The sequence below is a fragment of the Caretta caretta genome, chromosome 6, assembly GCF_965140235.1.
Source record: "Caretta caretta isolate rCarCar2 chromosome 6, rCarCar1.hap1, whole genome shotgun sequence".
Classification (NCBI taxonomy): Eukaryota; Metazoa; Chordata; order Testudines; family Cheloniidae; genus Caretta; species Caretta caretta.
The window spans coordinates 120766422-120785300 of NC_134211.1; the positions used below are offsets into that span (position 1 = coordinate 120766422).

Sequence of the window (18879 nt, forward strand, 5' to 3'; positions counted from 1 at the left end):
AGAGGCCCTGGCAAAAAAAAAAGATATAATTACACTCCCAGCAGGTGTAGAATGGTTGCTGGCAGATAGTAACGCCTAATAAGACAGAATTATTTCAGGGGCAGATAAAGATCTGCAAAGTCAACAGACACCTGATTCCCCAGAGGCCCGAGATATATAAATCAGAAGTAAGAAAACCAGGTAAGTATCTACGTGCTTATATGACCCTCCATCACCGCCATATCTAAGCACCTCAAACATTACTGATTTTACCCTCACAACACCTATGAGGTACTGTGCGGGGGTTTGCAGACCCCTCCTTAAGACTAAAGCGGTGATGGAACTGGACCAAGAAGGCCCTGCCCCTCAGCAGCTGCAGAGCATGCTCCAAATGGAAGACCTGCTTACAATGGGACGGTGGCAATCAAGTGGGGAGAGAGTGAAGGAGAGGCTATCTACAGGAAGAAAGCCAGTTAGTACCTTCTGGAACACAGGAATCCACAGAGGAAGGACCTAGACCGTGGGTAACGCCGAAATGGGCGGCAAGGCTAAAATCATAGGACACTGAAAAGGGAGGACTGGGAAGGTCTGACAAACTATCTGAATTGCTGAGACTGTTTGAATAATCCTCTGTGAGGAATGAAGCAGAGGGCTGTGGCCATGCCCCAAACTGAAGAGAACACCGGGCGGTGGGTATGAAGTGGCCCAGGGTAGGCTGATCTGGATATCAGCTAGAGGGGGCAGAAACAATTCCCACTCCTCCCCACTTAGGCCCTGGGTTGACAGTCAGTGGAAAGGGTGGGCCTGGGTTTCCCTACCCTTCCCTCCACCTTAGACTGATCAGGGGCAATCCAGAGAAAGACAGATTGACTTGGTTGCCAGGGCTTCATATTGCTTGATAAACCTCCCCCTCCCGCTGCCACAGGACTCTAGAGACTGAGTCATGGCCTGCCTACTAGGCCTCCTGGCCCCTACATGAACCCTACAGGTACTATCCCTATTTTCACAAATAAGGAACTGAGGCACAGAGAAATGTAGTAACTTGCCCAAGGGCACACAGGAAGCCTGTGGCAGAGGTGGGAATTGATCCTACATCTCCTGAGTCCCAATCCAGTACCTTAACCCCAAAATCATCTTGCTTCTCTCCCATGCTATCTAGAGCACACCTGTGTGTGAACTCTGATCTTCAGGAAACTGCTATACACATTATGTTGACTGCATGCTGGAGGTTTTTTAAATGAGCAGTAAGAAGACTGACCAGTGTCTCTTTTTGAGATACCAGATGAAAACTGCCTCTTGACTCTACAGAAATTCACCGGAATCAAACCTCATTTATCATTGTATTCTCCAGTTAACACAAACCTGACCTCTCTTTTTTGGATTCTGCAAAATAGAGTTACATCTCAATAAGAAGTTAGGCAAAGTTCCTTCTTTCTGGCTTGAACATTGATAGACTGACCAACCAGGCACAGCCACATTTGAATTACAGATGCGGTGTTTTGTCTAAAGTTTTGGCCACCTAGTTTTTATTAAGAAGATTTACACGATAGACAAAAAGTTAAAGCTACACCAAAGGGGATCTATAAACAGCAGCGTAATCTATCAAACATGGGCTTTCTCCCATCCTATTCACTACGTACTGCACAACATCGCACAACATCTACTGTGACACTTCCCAGGGTACCCAGGGCTGTGAGGCACCTCACTACCACCTGCTCTTACCATGAGGGAATCCTGTCTGTGCCTGCTGTGGATCAGCTCCCTGATTCCAACAGCCTCTGGCAAAACAAGTTGCCTTCCAGGCTTCTGCAAGTGTCATGCTCTCTGTAAAGGTTAGCAACAGGTACACACCAACCCCTGAGTCCTCAGAGCATCCCTCTGGAGTACCCAACGTCTGATCCACTGAACATTCACCGAACTCTTAGATTCTCTTCTCCTAAGGGTATAGCAAACATCAGCTTACAAGATCCAACTCAGAATCATTAATCTGCTTAACATACAGCACTTACAAAAAGAAGGATTCTAGGTGGACTCCTCCTAAAGGTCGAAACAGCAGACTGGACTTCTACATAGAATGCTTCCGCCGACGTGCACGGGCTGAAATTGTGGAAAAGCAGCATCACTTGCCCCATAACCTCAGCCGTGCAGAACACAATGCCATCCACAGCCTCAGAAACAACTCTGACATCATAATCAAAAAGGCTGACAAAGGAGGTGCTGTTGTCATCATGAATAGGTCGGAATATGAACAAGAGGCTGCTCGGTAGCTCTCCAACACCACTTTCTACAAGCCATTACCCTATGATCCCACTGAGAGTTACCAAAAGCAACTACAGCATTTGCACAAGAAACTTCCTGAAAAAGCACAAGATCAAATCCACACAGACACACCCCTGGAACCCCGACCTGGGATATTCTATCTACTACCTAAGATCCATAAACCTGGAAATCCTGGGCGTCCCATCAGCTCAGGCATTGACACCCTGACAGCAGGATTGTCTGGCTATGTAGACTCCCTCCTCAGGCCCTACGCTACCAGCCCTCCCAGCTACCTTCAAGACACCACTGACTTCCTGAGGAAACTACAATCCATCGGTGATCTTCCTGATAACACCATCCTGGCCACTATGGATGTAGAAGCCCTCTACACCAACATTCCACACAAAGATGGACTACAAGCTGTCAGGAACAGTATCCCCGATAATGTCACGGCTAACCTGGTGGCTGAACTTTGTGACTTTGTCCTTACCCATAACTATTTTACATTTGGAGACAATGTATACCTTCAGATCAGCAGCACTGCTATGGGTACCTGCATGGCCCCACAGTATGCCCAACATTTTTATGGCTGATTTAGAACAATGCTTCCTCAGCTCTCGTCTCCTAACGCCCCTACTCTACTTGCGCTATATTGATGACATCTTCATCATCTGGACCCATGGAAAAGAAGCCCTTGAGGAATTCCACCATGATTTCAACAATTTCCATCCCACCATCAACCTCAGCCTGGTCCAGTCCACACAAGAGATCCACTTCCTGGACACTACAGTGCTAATAAACAATGGTCACATAAACACCACCCTATACTGGCAACCTACTGACCGCTATTCCTACCTACATGCCTCCAGCTTTCACCCTGACCACACCACACGATCCATTGTCTACAGCCAAGCTCTGCGATACAACCGCATTTGCTCCAACCCCTCAGACAGAGACAAACACCTACAAGATCTCTATCAAGCATTCTTACATCTACAATACCTACCTGTGGAAGCGAAGAAACAGATTGATAGAGCCAGAAGAGTTTCCAGAAGTCACCTAATACAGGACAGGCCCAACAAAGAAAATAACAGAACGCCACTAGCCGTCACCTTCAGCCCCCAACTAAAACCCCTCCAACGCATTATTAAGGATCTACAACCCATCCTGAAGGATGACTCACAAATCTTGGGAGACAGGCCAGCCCTTGCCTACAGACAGCCCCCCAACCTGAAGCAAATACTCACCAACAACCACATACCACACAACAGAACCACTAACCCAGCAACCTATCCTTGCAACAAAGCCCGTTGCCAACTGTTCCCACATATCTATTCAGGGGACACCATCACAGGGCCTAATAACATCAGCCACACTATCAGAGGCTCGTTCACCTGCACATCCACCAATGTGATATATGCCATCATGTGCCAGCAATGCCCCTCTGCCATGTACATTGGTCAAACTGGACAGTCTCTACGTAAAAGAATAAATGGACACAAATCAGATGTCAAGAATTATAACATTCATAAACCAGTCGGAGAACACTTCAATCTCTCTGGTCACGCAATTACAGACATGAAGGTCGCTATCTTAAAACAAAAAAACTTCAAATCCAGACTCCAGCAAGAAAACCTGGATTTGTGCTGGAAATGGCCCAACTTGATTATCATACACATTGTAAGGAGAGTGATCACTTTAGATAAGCTATTACCAGCAGGAGTGTGGGGTGGCAGGAGGTATTGTTTCATGGTCTCCGTGTATATAATGTTTTCTGCAGTTTCCACAGTATGCATCCGATGAAGTGAGCTGTAGCTCACGAAAGCTTATGCTCAAATAAATTGGTTAGTCTCTAAGGTGCCACAAGTACGCCTTTTCTTTTTGCGAATACAGACTAACACAGCTGTTACTCTGAAACCTGTCACTTAGATAAACTTATTCTTGCTTTCACTGTAAATATATCAAAGAACTGAGACTCAACTGACAATAAGAATATTGGAAACAAATGATTACACATAAAACAAAATAATAATATGCTTTCTAGAACCTCAGCTTCACTCACAGGACAAACCCCTAACTCCTACAGAATAGCTTACTCCAAGTCCTTTCCCCAGCACTGTCAACCAGGATGTCTGAGATCCTCCTTTCATGTTTGTCTCAAGGCACGCTACCTCTGTGTGTGTGTGTGTGTGTCTCTCTCTCTCTATATATATATATAACACACACACACACACAAATGTCTCACATATTTTCTGTATATACATCTCACAATAATTAAGATGACAAGAGGGACACAGACTTCCAGTAGAGATCTTACGTGACCCCTTCTGGTAAATCCAGAAGATCCCTGTACCCCAGTGTACCTTGTGCCTTCTGCTATGGGCATCAAGAGGCCCTTGAGTCAAACCTACAAATACGTAGAACAGATCTCACTGAACACACCCAGTGTTTGTATCGTTTTGTCAGCCCCTCCTACCCACCCAATGAGCCATGCTGTTCATTGAGGTGACTGGGAGCATATATGAAGAGGATACAAATGAAAGACATTGGGAGCTTCGCTACTAGCCACCTCAGAGTTATTTATTATTTCTACTATTTAACTTGATAGAGAACTAATTTTACCAAAAAAAGTCTTACTTTGAGAAGTGGAGCTGTTGTAGCAATGGCAGCCGCTGTGGCTGCCGCGATGGTTGTAGCTGAATCTATATTGCTGTGTGCTGACCTGGTATCTTGAGCACTCTTTTTCTTTTCCGTAGATACGTTTTCTAAAAGCTGTACCTTCACCTCCTTAAATACAGGAGGGTTTTGGGTTCTATAAATACAAAACATATCTTCCTGTGAATGGCATTCTTGTCAATTCCTGATCAAGCATAACGTTCCCGTTCCCTCCTTCCCCATAAACTAGCCTTTCTTCAGCACTATTAGCCATTGTGAGGTTTTCCAGGGATACCCAGGATTGTGAGGGACCTCACCACCACCTGCCCTTAGCATGAGGATGTCTTGTCTGTGCCTGCTATGGAGCACCTCCCTGAAACCACCCAGACTCTGGCAACACAAGCTGCCTTCCAGGTCTCCGCAGGCCTTACTCTCTCTCTGTACAGGTTAGCAACACACACACCAACCCACAAGCCTTCCAAATGTTCCTCTGAAGTGCTCCGCCCCCATTTAACTGGACACTCACAGAACTCCTAGATTCGCTACCTCCAAAGGAATAGTACAAATCAGGTTGTAAGAATCAACTTAATACATGGTTTCAGAGTAACAGCCGTGTTAGTCTGTATTCGCAAAAAGAAAAGGAGTACTTGTGGCACCTTAGAGACTAACAAATTTATTTGAGCATAAGCTTTCGTGAACTACAGCTCACTTCATCGGATGCATACAGCTCCCCTATATTTTCCACTGAATGCATCCGATGAAGTGAGCTGTAGCTCATGAAAGCTTATGCGCAAATAAATTGGTTAGTCTCTAATATGCCACAAGTACTCCTTTTCTTTTAACTTAATACACAATACTTTACTTATAGTGAAAACAAGAATACATTTATTATCAAAGAACAGTGATTCAAGTGAAAGAATGAGAATACAGGAAACAAGTAGTTACATACAAAAAGGAATCATAACATGCTTTCTACAGACTAAGCTTAATATACAAGGCATTCCCTATCCCTTACAAGAAAGTCTTTTTCCAAGCATTTTAGTCACGTTGGATGAAATCCCTTCTCATAAGATAGACTCCAATGGCAACTTGTCCTTACAGAACGAAGGGATAACTTGGGGGTTCATCTGCACCCAGATATAGTTTCAGAAGCTCATTGTCCTACTCCTAAACAGGATAACTCTTGCTAGTTTTGTTTTTTCCTGCAACCTCCACAATCTATTGATTGGTATTTTGCTCGGTCTGTAAATGGGCATCCATTGAGAACCACACAATACTTAATTTGCACATCACCAGCCAGAGTGAGATAAGCATCTCTTCCCATCTCCCTGCCAGGAGTATGTGGATTATCTTTTGGGGACCTGTCTTAACTCAGACCCAAAGAACATAGTTTTTAGTATCTATACGTAACTTCACATGTTTTCTGTACGTACATCTCACAATGACTATGATTTCCAGTATGACACTTTCATTACAGACCTTACATGATATTCTTTGCTGGACCAGCATGTAGATATCAGACCCAGGGGATTCCTGTAACCCTTATGTACCTCAGTGCCCTTTGCCAGTTGGCATCAAGAGGTCCTTGGGTCACACTCATACAGGCATTTATGGCTTCTCCAACAATAAACTTCCTTTAAAGAAAAATTACACATTTCTACCACATAGCTGACACTGAAGAATTTTACTTAAATCTTTATTGCAACAAGATAATAAAGATTTGTTTCAGAGGTACCATTTGTTAATGTTTGTAATATTAAGGGCATGGTCTGTCTATGGTATTACTGCAACCATGACACACTATGGGGTGACAAGCTGGCTGTCACCTAATTCAATTACATATGCAGTTCTAGACTGTGGTATAGACTTGACTGTAACCAGGCAACAGTCCAAGTTGAAGGCTGCTAGCGGCAGGGACCTTATCTCCTTATTTGTTTGTAAAATGCCTAGCATGCTTTGGGAACTAAATAAATCAGAACAATTCCTGCCCCATTTTTTGTATCACGAAGGCATTTTTCCAAAAGGTTTTTGAAAGCATTACAGAAAAATAATTGTACAAAATAGTAAAGACACTGTAGGGCAGATAGACTTCAAACCAGAAAATGAGTTCTGAAAAAAATAGTTCCACAAGTATAAACGGAATATTAATGGAGGAGAATAAAGAACCATTTTCCTTTTACCAGTGCTACTAAGAGGGATCAGGGAAACCAGGAACCACATATCTTAATAGAAACTGAACAGCTGAGACATTATTCACAGCTCAAACTTACCTCTGTTTTAACACAGCGCGCAAAGCTTCTTTCTCGCCAGTAGTGTACTGAGAAATAAATATATCATCATCTGTGAAACAAGAATATAATATACACTTTGTCAATTTAATTTTCAGGTCTCATTTTATAAAGGTAAAAACAAAGTTATTTCAGTAACATGTAGAAATTTGGTATAAAGTACATCACAGCTCAATACACAAGCCACATTATTTCAGTGTGTAAATAGTTTTCTTCACAGGTAATAGCTTCAAGTTATGAAAAGACAAACATTAGGCATCATTTAACATAGGGCTAAAAAATCTGAGTATCATTCACTACTGCATTTTAAAGATAGTCAGTGATAAGACAACCCAATGCACTATGAGAATAACTACGAATTTATTTTCTCTCACATAAAGCATTGAATAATTTGAGAATGCTGTCAAAATAATGACAGTTTTGAATGTGTGCAGCACATGACATATACATTTAAATTGTACAAACTCTAACCGAAACTTTCTAATAAACAAAAATGAACTAAAACTGCATAATATTAATATTAGTTTTTCCTGTGCTATCATAAAGTGCAACAAAAGCCTTCACCCACCATCAAATGCTCTAGAAGGTCCCCTAATCAGGATTCTACCCCATTGTGCATCACAGAGGACCCCAAATCCAACAGTCATAAGCAAGCTGCACCAAGTTTACTTAGTAAAGGATCTTGAAAATTCAGAGTAAGCAGCACTGCTTGCTATAGATAAACTATGTTACAATACAACCTTGCTAATATGCGTATTGCTAATCTGCACATTTTATAATGCACACACAACAGAGCAGCCTTCTACCTCCCTCTCAGCAAAGATTTAACAGAAGTTGTAGTAAGATCTCATTATCAATACAAAACACATACGTTGCACCTTGATAAGAAGGGCTCGGTCCTCCTTTACCCCACCCTGAGGGCTGCACAAAGGATGGATCTTCTCTTAATATACTAAGTAGTATCAGATAAGGTTAAACTGCACTTGAAAAGCAATGACTAAATTAAATTTTGCAATGCATTAACCTTGCTCATTTTTAACCATTTGTTTGCTTATTTATCAGTTTGTGAAATTTAGTAATTCACAGTGGGGTCTCTCCTCCTCAGTAATGTTCTGAAAAGTGACTAGGTTTAAACATGCCCTTTCTTACTCTACAAATCCGATCCTTGTATGTATTTAGTTATATCTGCTAACCTCAGTGTTTAAAAATAGGGGTGTGTGTGTATGCATTCCTATTTATCCTGGTCATCAAAGACTAGCGAATCTGTGCAACTCCACTGAGGGCAATGGGGTTGCAAAGGTTGACTGAGGTCAGAATTTGCCCCACACTGACAATGAACAATCCACTGAATGCATCCGATGAAGTGAGCTGTAGCTCACGAAAGCTTATGCTCAAATAAACTGGTTAGTCTCTAAGGTGCCACAAGTACTCCTTTTCTTTTTGTGAATACAGACTAACACGGCTGCTACTCTGAATCCAGGAAGAATCACTGACTTTCATATTCCAGACTGAGTTTGCAAGGCTGGCAGTCAGAAAAGCATCTTTATACACGTAAGCTGAGCACACAGAATCTGGAAATCGTTCATGTACAACTGTGGATCTTCTTTCTAAAGAGACAAGATCGGCGAGGTAATATCTTTTGTTGGACCAACTTCTGTTGGTGAGAGAGACGGGCTTTGAGTCACAAAGAGCTCTTCTTCAGGTGTAGGAAAGGAACTATGAGCATCTCAGTTAAATGCATGGTGAAACAGATTGTTTCGCATAAGTAGTTAGAACATATTTTAAGGGACTGTTCAAGAGAGAGTGGCCCATTAACACCTCTGCAATCATAGGACAAAAAGAGGGGTTTAGTGGGTTACAGCTTGTTGTAAGAAGCCATAAATCCAGTCTCTGTTCCATCCATGAGTTTCCGTTTCTAGCAGAGTAATGAATTTAAGCTCCCAAGCTTTTGAAAGTATTGTGCAGGTTTCCTTTGAGGATGTGAACCGATAGGTCAGATAGAGAGTGACAGCCTTGTGAAAAGCTATGATGCTTTCCCAGACCTGAAGTAGAGCTCTCTGTGGCTTGAAAGCTTGTTTCTCTCATGAACAAAAGTTGGTCCAACAAAAGATATTACTTCACCCACCTTGCCTCTAATATCCTGAGATCAACACGGCTGCAACTACACTGAATACTCCTTTTGACAGCTGTTTTGACACAGTAGAACTATACTTCAAAAATTGGCATCTCTGATTTAAATGAGAGATTAGGATTGGGAAAAATATTTAGATTTTATTAATGTAAACTCATTTTTTCAACATGGAAACAGTGAGTTTTAAGTGTTTCACTTTTATACGACCAATATAAGATACAGGAATCTAAAAAAAAAGAAAAGGATTACTTGTGGCACCTTAGAGACTAACAAATTTATTTGAGCATAAGCTTTCGTGAGCTACAGCTCACTTCATCGGATGCATTCAGTGGAAAATACAGTGGGGAGATTTATATACATAGAGAACATGAAACAATGGGTGTTACCATACACACTGTAACCAGAGTGATCACTTTAAGGTGAGCTATTACCAGCAGGAGAGCAGGGGAAAAAACCTTTTGTAGTGATAATCCAGGTGGGCCATTTCCAGCAGTTGACAAGAACGTCTGAGGAACAGTGGAGGGGGGGAATAAACATGGGGAAATAGTTTACTTTGTGTAATGACCCATCCACTCCCAGTCTCTATTCAAGCCTAAGTTAATTGCATCCAGTTTGCAAATTAATTCCAATTCAGCAGTCTCTCATTTTTTTGAAGTTTTTTTGTTGAATAATTGCAACTGTCAGGTCTGTAATCGAGTGACCAAAGAGATTGAAGTGTTCTCCAACTAGTTTATGAATGTTATAATTCTTGATGTCTGATTTGTGTCCATTTATTCTTTTACGTAGAGACTGTCCAGTTTGACCAATGTACATGGCAGAGGGGCATACTGGCACATATCACATTGGTAGATGTGCAGGAGAACAAGCCTCTGACAGTGTTGCTGATGTGATTAGGCCCTATGATGGTATCCCCTGAATAGATACGTGGACACAGTTGGCAACAGGCTTTGTTGCAAGGATAGGTTCCTGGGTTAGTGGTTCTGTTGTGTGGTATGTGGTTGCTAGTGAGTATTTGCTTCAGGTTGGGGGGCTGTCTGTAAGCAAGGACTGGCCTGTCTCCCAAGATCTGTGAGAGTGATGGCTCATCCTTCAGAATAGGTTGTAGATCCTTGATGATGCGTTGGAGAGGTTTTAGTTGGGGGCTGAAGGTGATGGCTAGTGGCGTTCTGTTATTTTCTTTGTTGGGCCTGTCCTGTAGTAGGTGACTTCTGGGTACTCTTCTGGCTCTGTCAATCTGTTTCTTCACTTTACTTCAGCAGGTGGGTACTGTTATTGTAAGAACGCTTGATAGAGATCTTGTAGGTGTTTGTCTCTGTCTGAGGGGTTGGAGCAAATGCGGTTGTATCGCAGAGCTTGGCTGTAGACAATGGATCGTGTGGTGTGGTCAGGGTGAAAGCTGGAGGCATGTAGGTAGGAATAGCGGTCAGTAGGTTGCCAGTATAGGGTGGTGTTTATGTGACCATTGTTTATTAGCACTGTAGTGTCCAGGAAGTGGATCTCTTGTGTGGACTGGACCAGGCTGAGGTTGATGGTGGGATGGAAATTGTTGAAATCATGGTGGAATTCCTCAAGGGCTTCTTTTCCATGGGTCCAGATGATGAAGATGTCATCAGTATAGCGCAAGTAGAGTAGGGGCATTAGGGGATGAGAGCTGAGGAAGCGTTGTTCTAAGTCAGCCATAAAAATGTTGGCATACTGTGGGGCCATGTGGGTACCCATAGCAGTGCCGCTGATTTGAAGGTATACATTGTCTCCAAATGTGAAATAGTTATGGGTGAGGACAAAGTCACAAAGTTCAGCCACCAGGTTAGCCGTGACACTATCGGGGATACTGTTCCTGACAGCTTGTAGTCCATCTTTGTGTGGAATGTTGGTGTAGAGGGCTTCTACATCCATAGTGGCCAGGATGGTGTTTTCAGGAAGATCACTGATGGACTGTAGTTTCCTCAGGAAGTCAGTGGTGTCTCAAAGATAGCTGGGAGTGCTGGTAGCGTAGGGCCTGAGGAGGGAGTCTACATAGCTAGACAATCCTGCCTGAGATGATGGGGCGTCCAGGATTTCCAGGTTTATGGATCTTGGGTAGCAGATAGAACATCCCAGGTCGGGGTTCCAGGGGTGTGTCTGTGCGGATTTGTTCTTGTGCTTTTTCAGGGAGTTTCTTGAGCAAATGCTGTAGTTTCTTTTGGTAACTCTCAGTGGGATCAGAGAGTAATGGCTTGTAGGAAGTGGTGTTGGGAGAGCTGCCTAGCAGCCTCTTGTTCATATTCCGACCTATTCATGATGACGACAGCACCTCCTTTGTCAGCCTTTTTGATTATGATGTCAGAGTTGTTTCTGAGGCTGTGGATGGCATTGTGTTCTGCACGGCTGAGGTTATGGGGCAAGCGATGCTGCTTTTCCACAATTTCAGCCTGTGCACGTCAGTGGAAGCACTCTATGTAGAAGTCCAGTCTATTGTTTCGACCTTCAGGAGGAGTCCACCCAGAATCCTTCTTTTTGTAGTCTTGGTAGGAAGGTCTCTGTGGGTTAGTATGCTATTCAGAGGTGTGTCGGAAATATTCCTTGAGTCGGAGACGTCAAAGATAGGATTCTAGGTCACCACAGAACTGCATCTAACAGTTATAATCTGTATAATCTAACAGTCATCCCTATACACAGGGATATCACGGAAACAGAAAAGTTCAAGAACTGATGTATTCTCACAAGGAACCTCAGGATTTACACATTTATTTTAGGTTTCAGAGGAACAGCCGTGTTAGTCTGTATTCGCAAAAAGAAAAGGAGTACTTGTGGCACCTTAGAGACTAACCAATTTATTTGAGCATGAGCTTTCGTGAGCTACAGGAGAGGGGCAAAAGCATTATTTAACCCTATATAATTCATAGCAGTAACTCTTAAAAGAATCAAACACATTTTGAAAGAAATTAAGAAAAAAAACTATAAGAGGAAAGTAATAATTTATCATAAAATGAAGTGAAGTAAACATCTTAGCAATTTACTACAAGACCATTACCTGACCACATGGTGCTTCAGTTTAAGATTACACAACCTACCCCCCTCCAAATTGCACCTAGGGCACCAAGCTCCCAACAGAAGGAATCTCTCACAAACCAACTTGTTTAGTTGTAAGTAGGTTCCCATAGCAACAATCCAACCCTTGCACCATTCCTTAAAGGGGCTGTACTTTCTCTTAAGTTTGACAACTAAATAGAGAAAAAACACACTTTTAAATAGATTTCAGGCCAGAAGAGACTATTATTATCATCATCTAGCCCAGTGGCCCCCAAACTTTTCATAGTTGCAACCCCCCCTTACCCTTGTCTCCCCTCCAGTCCCACGCGGGAGCCAGGGCCAGGATCGGGGAGGGGTGCGGTCAGGAGTAAGGGAGCCAAGGCCGGGGCTGCAGCTGGGCTAGAATGGAGCCATGTCCAGGGACCAAGGCTGGGGGCAGCTCCAGGGCTGGGAGTAGAGCCGCAGCTGGGGGACAAGGCTGGGTGCAGAGCTGGGAGCAGAAGCCACAGTCAGGGGCCAAAGCTTGGGCGGGGATGGGGCTAGAAGCCCGGGCTGCGGCTGGGGGCAGGGCCAGGAGCAGGGCTGAGTGGCACTCCCTCCCTGCCCCTGATGAGGGCTGGCCCAGACCCCACTGCGCCCCCTCGAATGTTCCTCCAGGGGACACGCCCCAGTTTGGGGGCCTCTAATCTAGCCTGAACTCCTGCATAACACAGGCTATAGAATTTCATCCCCTAAATCAGTATTTTTAGAATTACATCCATATTATGAGACCTTTAAAAGGTTTTCCTTCATGATATTCAAAAGAACTCAGAAAGAAGTCTTGTATGTCTGGGCAGTTAGCTTCAGCACCATCATTTTAAGTATTATCAGGATAACTGTGTTTTCAATTATTTCTTTTCCCCTCAACAAATATTAATTAAAAAACTCACAGAAAGCAAAACCACTGCCAATGCTCAGAGAAGAAATGATAATTATGTCTTTAACAGTTAACAATTTTACACAGAACATAGTTTTTTTTATTGTAATATTTCATATTATATGCAATTAAAAGGTGAGAGAGAAGTATTAAAAAACAGATTTCTTTGCCTATATTACCATCTGATTATTAAAGCTAAAGAAGTTTAAAAATGTAGTTTACTTTTTGGTTATAAACTCCTTTCATGTTCAATCCATCACTTAGTAAAATGCTGCAAAAATTATTGATGAACACTGTAACTTTTTTTAAAAATAGATTTTTTAGAATTGAAAAAAAAAATCATAGAATGTAAGGCTAGCACGGACCATTGTGATCATCTAGTCTGCCCTCCGAGATAGCTTGGCTATAGAAATTCTCTGAATTAATTCCTGTTTGAACTAGAGCATATATTTATCTTTATTTAAAAGTTTCCAATGATAGAGGATCAACCATAGCCCTTAATAAGTTGTTCCAATGGTTAATTACCCTCACTGTTAGAAATGTATTTTTTATTTACAATGTGAATTTGTCTAGTTTCAACTCCCAGTGATTGGATTGTGTTTATAACTGTTTGTTAGATTGAAGAACCTTCTTTATCAAGTTTATTTTCTCCATGTAGGTACTTACAGACTGTGATCAAGTCACCCATAACCTTCTCTTTAAGCTAAACAGATTGAGCTCCTTGAGTCTATATCAAGGCATGTTTTTTAATCCTTTAATGATTCTCTTGGTTCTTCTCTCAACCCTCTCCAATTTATCAACCCCCTTCTTGAATTGCACACACCAGAACTGGACACAGGATTCAAGGAGTGCTTGCACCAATGCCAAATATACAGAGGTAATATAACTTCTCTATTCCTAGTGCATTAGCACTTCTGGCCACAGCACTGAACAGGAAGCTTACGTTCAGCTGGTTATCCACCATGACCCCCAAGTCTTTTTCAGAATCACTGCTTCTCAGGATACAGTCCCCATCCTAAGTATGACATTTGGCCATTCTGAAATACATATTGTTTGCTTGAGTTGGGCTTACCAAGCAATCCAGTTAGCTCAGTATCAGTGAGCTCTCCGCCCCATTATTCACCACTTCCCCAATCTCTGTCATCTACAAACTTTATGGGTAATGATTGTTTCCTTCCAACTTATTGATAAAAAATGTTAAATAGCGTAGGGACAAGAACTAAGTTCCCTGTAAGCTGCGTGGTCATGCAGCAGGCTCTCAAGGACCACACAGGCAGGGAGAGAAGCCCCTCCCCTGGCCCAGCCCAGGCCGGGACAGGAGCCCCTCCCCCCGTCCTGTCCTGGGCCCGCCAGACCTGCCGGGGAGAGGAGCCCCTACCCCAGCCTGGTCCAGCCCAGGCCCACTCAAGATGCCCAGGAGAGGAGCCCCTGCCCCAGCCTGGCCCACCGGAGCTGCCAGGGAGAGAAGCCCCTCCCGCAGCCTGGCCCCACCCCACCAGAGCTGCTGTGGATGGGTAGAGGCACCTCTTACCCGGCTGCTGTGGTGAGAGAGGGCTAGGGGGAGTCCTCTCTCCCCTTTGTAGCCCTGGGGCAGCCTGCACTTCAAACCCCTCATCCCTGGCCCCACCCCAGAGCCTTCACCCCCAGCCGGAGCCATCACCCCCTACCCCAGCCCTGAGCCCCCTCCTTCAGCCTGAACCCCTCATTCCCAGCCCCACCCTAGAGCCTGCACCCCCAGACAGAGCCCTCACCCTCACCCCCATGCCCCAACCCTCTGCCCTAGTCCTGAGCCCCCTCCCACACACTAATCCCTTCATCCCCAGCGCCACCCCAGAGCCCACACTCCCAGCCAGAGCCCTTATCCCCCACACACCCTAACCCAGTGCCCCAACTCCCTCGCACACTCTGAACCCCTCGCTCCCACCCCCACCACACATCACCTCCATATTGGTGCAAGTAACAAAATTTATTCTGCACGTGGACAGAAAAAATTAGAGAAAACACTGGCCAAGACAATCTGTGCAGGACCTCACTAGAAATACATATGCTCTAAGATGATTCCCTGTTTACAATAACGTTTTGACACCTATCAGTTAGCCAGTTTTTAAACCATTTAGACTCATAGAATATCAGGGCTGGAAGGGACCTCAGGAGGTCATCTAGTCCAACCTTCTGCTCAAAGCAGGACCAATCCCCAGTTTTTGCCCCAGATCTCTAAATGGCCCCCTCTAGGATTGAACTCACAACCCTGGGTTTAGCAGGCCAGTGCTCAAACCACTGATCTATCCCTGGACATGTTGATTTTGTATTGTTCTAACTCCTTAATCAATATGTTGTTCAATACCAAGTCAAATGCCTTTCAGAAGTCTATTACATCCACACTATTACCCTTATCAACCAAACTTGAAATATCATCAAAAAAGATGAAACTGCAATGCTACCAATGCTGTTAAAGTCTTATAAATATTAATTAAAAAAACCCATAATATAGGGGCCAAATCTGACCAGTTTAATTAAAATACAAATCCCATTTTCAAAAAGCTGATTCCAAACAAATCTCATTTTTAAAAGATACAGCTTTTCCTAGAAATTGGTTGCTTGCAAAAATATGTACACTCACTGCAGCAGTAACTGACCTCATGCTAATGTCACCAAACAAGCTCTTCAAAACAAAAATTGCAAGCTCTTGAATATTCTACTAAAAGGCATGCATTGCTTCAGCACTAGGAGACTGCCAAGATTTCTGGCAATGCAGTTTAATACACTACTGGAAGGTGCTCAGATCCTACAGGGATGAGCATAGTATATGACCTCGTATGGTAAAGGACAGAATGAAATAGAATAGAACTCCCACTGTTAAAAAAAGAAGGATTTAAGATATCTTCATTTTACTAGTGAAACTCATGAACTGCAACATCTTGACTAACAATTTTTATACTGAAGGAAAAGATATGAAACAACATATTTTATAGCTATTTTCCAAAATAGCTGTTTTCTTAAAAATGGTTATAGAAGTCTGATATTTTGTCTTACCTTCTCGTCTATTTCCATCTTCCATTACTTGCAAAGAAACTCCTTTTACTGCAGTTTCCTTAGAGTAAGGAAGGAATAGGTGTGAGGGGAAAAACAAACATTAACAACATGTATCAAGAAGAATTTATGTTTAAATTATTTTTATATACATACACACACTGTGTGTGTATATATATATACACACACACACATACATACACACACACACACAGAGATCAAAATATGAAAGAAATATAGTATGCAATTATAAATCAGTAAAGTATGTCTTATTTTGTATCAGCACCCAAAAGTTTCAGAAACAGACATGACTGCTGAACATGTGGGCATAAAGACCTCCACACTGGAGTAATACAAGCTGCTGTTCAGAGACCCTACTCTCTGTACCCTCTAACCTAGAATAATATTGATTGTGATATTTTTCTGGACAGTAATGCATCTAGACTAAAAATAAGAAGTAATCTCAATATTAAGGTGTTTATTTTGCACATTGGTAGCCAAAGGATTTTATACAAATAACTCATTAATGGCAATGTAAATTACATATGTGCTTATCTTAACATGTGCAAGCAGTCCCAATGAATTCATCATAACTACTCATGCACATAAAGTTAAGCATATACGTAAGTGATTCCAGGACTGGGACCATATAATGGAATTTATTTCACCGAGATAAACCTTGAATAATCATGCTCTACTGCTGGGATGGGGAGATATAAATCCACCACCTTACCCTAAACTTTGATGTGGGTCTGCAGAACAGTACTCTACAGTAGTGGTTTTCAACCTTTATTCATTTGCAGACCCCTAAAAACTTTCATATGGAGGCATGGCCCCCTTTAGAAATTCAAACTGCTGTACTCTTGAAGTCTTAGACTGAAAACTGACTGAACAGAATTCAACTATAAATGTTGCATGTGCATGGCACAGCATTTGACACAATGTGAGAAAGGGCACTAAATGTGGGCTTCTATGGTAATGACAATACTTCTGGGTTTTGACATGTAGATGGGACTATTCACATCCGTTTTTCTGATCAAAAGTAATGCCCTTTCTGAGATCTGAAACTTTCTTTTCACAGTCACCTCTCGCAGACTCCTAAGACATAGTCTGCAGGCCCCAGGGGTCTGCAGACCACAGGTTGAAAACCACTGCTCTACAATCACTACTTCAGCCTATGAGTAGGGCTAATAGCTACAGGTCCTATTTGCCACTACTCAGTTGTCACTGGATCTACTCTGAGCTTATACAGAAACCCATCTGCAGTCCCTTCACAGCACAGAAGACAGGAGAATTTTATCCTTATGCATGGCCATGTACAATGGATTTGCTAAAAACAGATCTCAGCAAATACAGACTACAGAAAATATAGCAAATATAAAAGGAGAAACTAATTGAGCTAGAAAGGGTCACATTGAAATATTAAAGAAATTTTAATAGACTGATATGAACTAATGTCTACTTAAATGAACAATGACAGGAAGCAAAAGAAACTATAATCATAATATTAAAGGTCTTCAGGAAATCATATTGATTTGTGCTATTCAAGGAGCAGAAATTTCATAGGAAGAATTACACTATAATTTGAAAAAACAGTTGCTATAGGTGGAACATAAGAAAACGATGCATGCATAATCACTATATACTAGACAAGATAAGAGAATATAAAAGCTCTGATCTTGCAAAGACTTATGCATGTATATTGACTTCAATACTTCCAGTGCATAAAAGTTCAGCACATGCAGAAGTCTTCGCAGGAACAGGGCTGAAATCAGATAAGCCTCTCAGAGAGAGAAGAAGTTTGCCGATCTACTAAAATTTGGATCATATATATAATCTTTTGAGATGGAAGTATGGCATACACTTCAGGACAGTAGGATCAGGAATAGAACAGTAAGTCTTCTTACCTTCTGTGATAATAGCGTGGGTTCTAAATCATTTTCTACTGAAAGAAGATGTTCTGAACTTCTTTCAGCCAACACACTTTGGACAGCTAAAATAAAAGAGACTTTACTGTAGTTATTCGTATGTAGTTTATGCATTTGTGACAGGTATAACTAGTCTGTCCCACATCTTAGTCATTTCTATATCTGTATCTTTAAAAATCTAAACTAAACAAAATGACCTTCATTGCACAAATGAGCTCAGAGTGTCAACCTGGAACTGGCATGTTAATGAACAATGCCTGAGATGCAACATAAACCTGCTTGACACACAAGAGGAACTTGCTGAAAGTGAGAATCGCAAACGATGCAGTGACAACTCTGGATCAAATTCAGTATGAAATCAACATAAATTAATGGGGTAATGCATTTGAATGCCCTTTTACAAAGATAACATCTTGTAAAGTTGTGTGATCCTTTGATCAACAATGAAAACTTTATTTTCTAAGGAGACAAGAGGCACATTCTAGCCCAGTAAATTCATGGCACAGTACATGTCAATTTTAGCTATTTTAAACGAACCCATTACTGTGGTTTCTAGATGATAGGGAATAAGATATAGCTTTAGCTGCCAGACATCTAAGATATACCTGAAATGTAGGGAGAAACACTGTTAAAGGGATGTCATCAACTTAAAAAAAATTCAATTTCGAACCTGAAAATGCT

The 18879-nt window shown here is 42.2% G+C and overlaps 1 protein-coding gene across 10 annotated transcripts in view; it reads right to left on the reverse strand.

The window, feature by feature from the left end:
* KIAA0586 (KIAA0586 ortholog) overlaps nucleotides 1-18879 on the reverse strand; it is a 140066-nt gene that overhangs the window by 119156 nt on the left and 2031 nt on the right. For all 10 annotated transcript variants that reach the window (XM_048851977.2, XM_075129961.1, XM_075129965.1 and 7 more), the window contains exons 3-6: nucleotides 18178-18263; nucleotides 16274-16331; nucleotides 7164-7233; nucleotides 4876-5050 (exon numbers count right to left, since the gene is read on the reverse strand). In XM_048851977.2, coding sequence (XP_048707934.1) covers nucleotides 4876-5050; nucleotides 7164-7233; nucleotides 16274-16331; nucleotides 18178-18263 — 389 coding nt within the window. The remainder of the gene's footprint in view (nucleotides 1-4875; nucleotides 5051-7163; nucleotides 7234-16273; nucleotides 16332-18177; nucleotides 18264-18879) is intronic.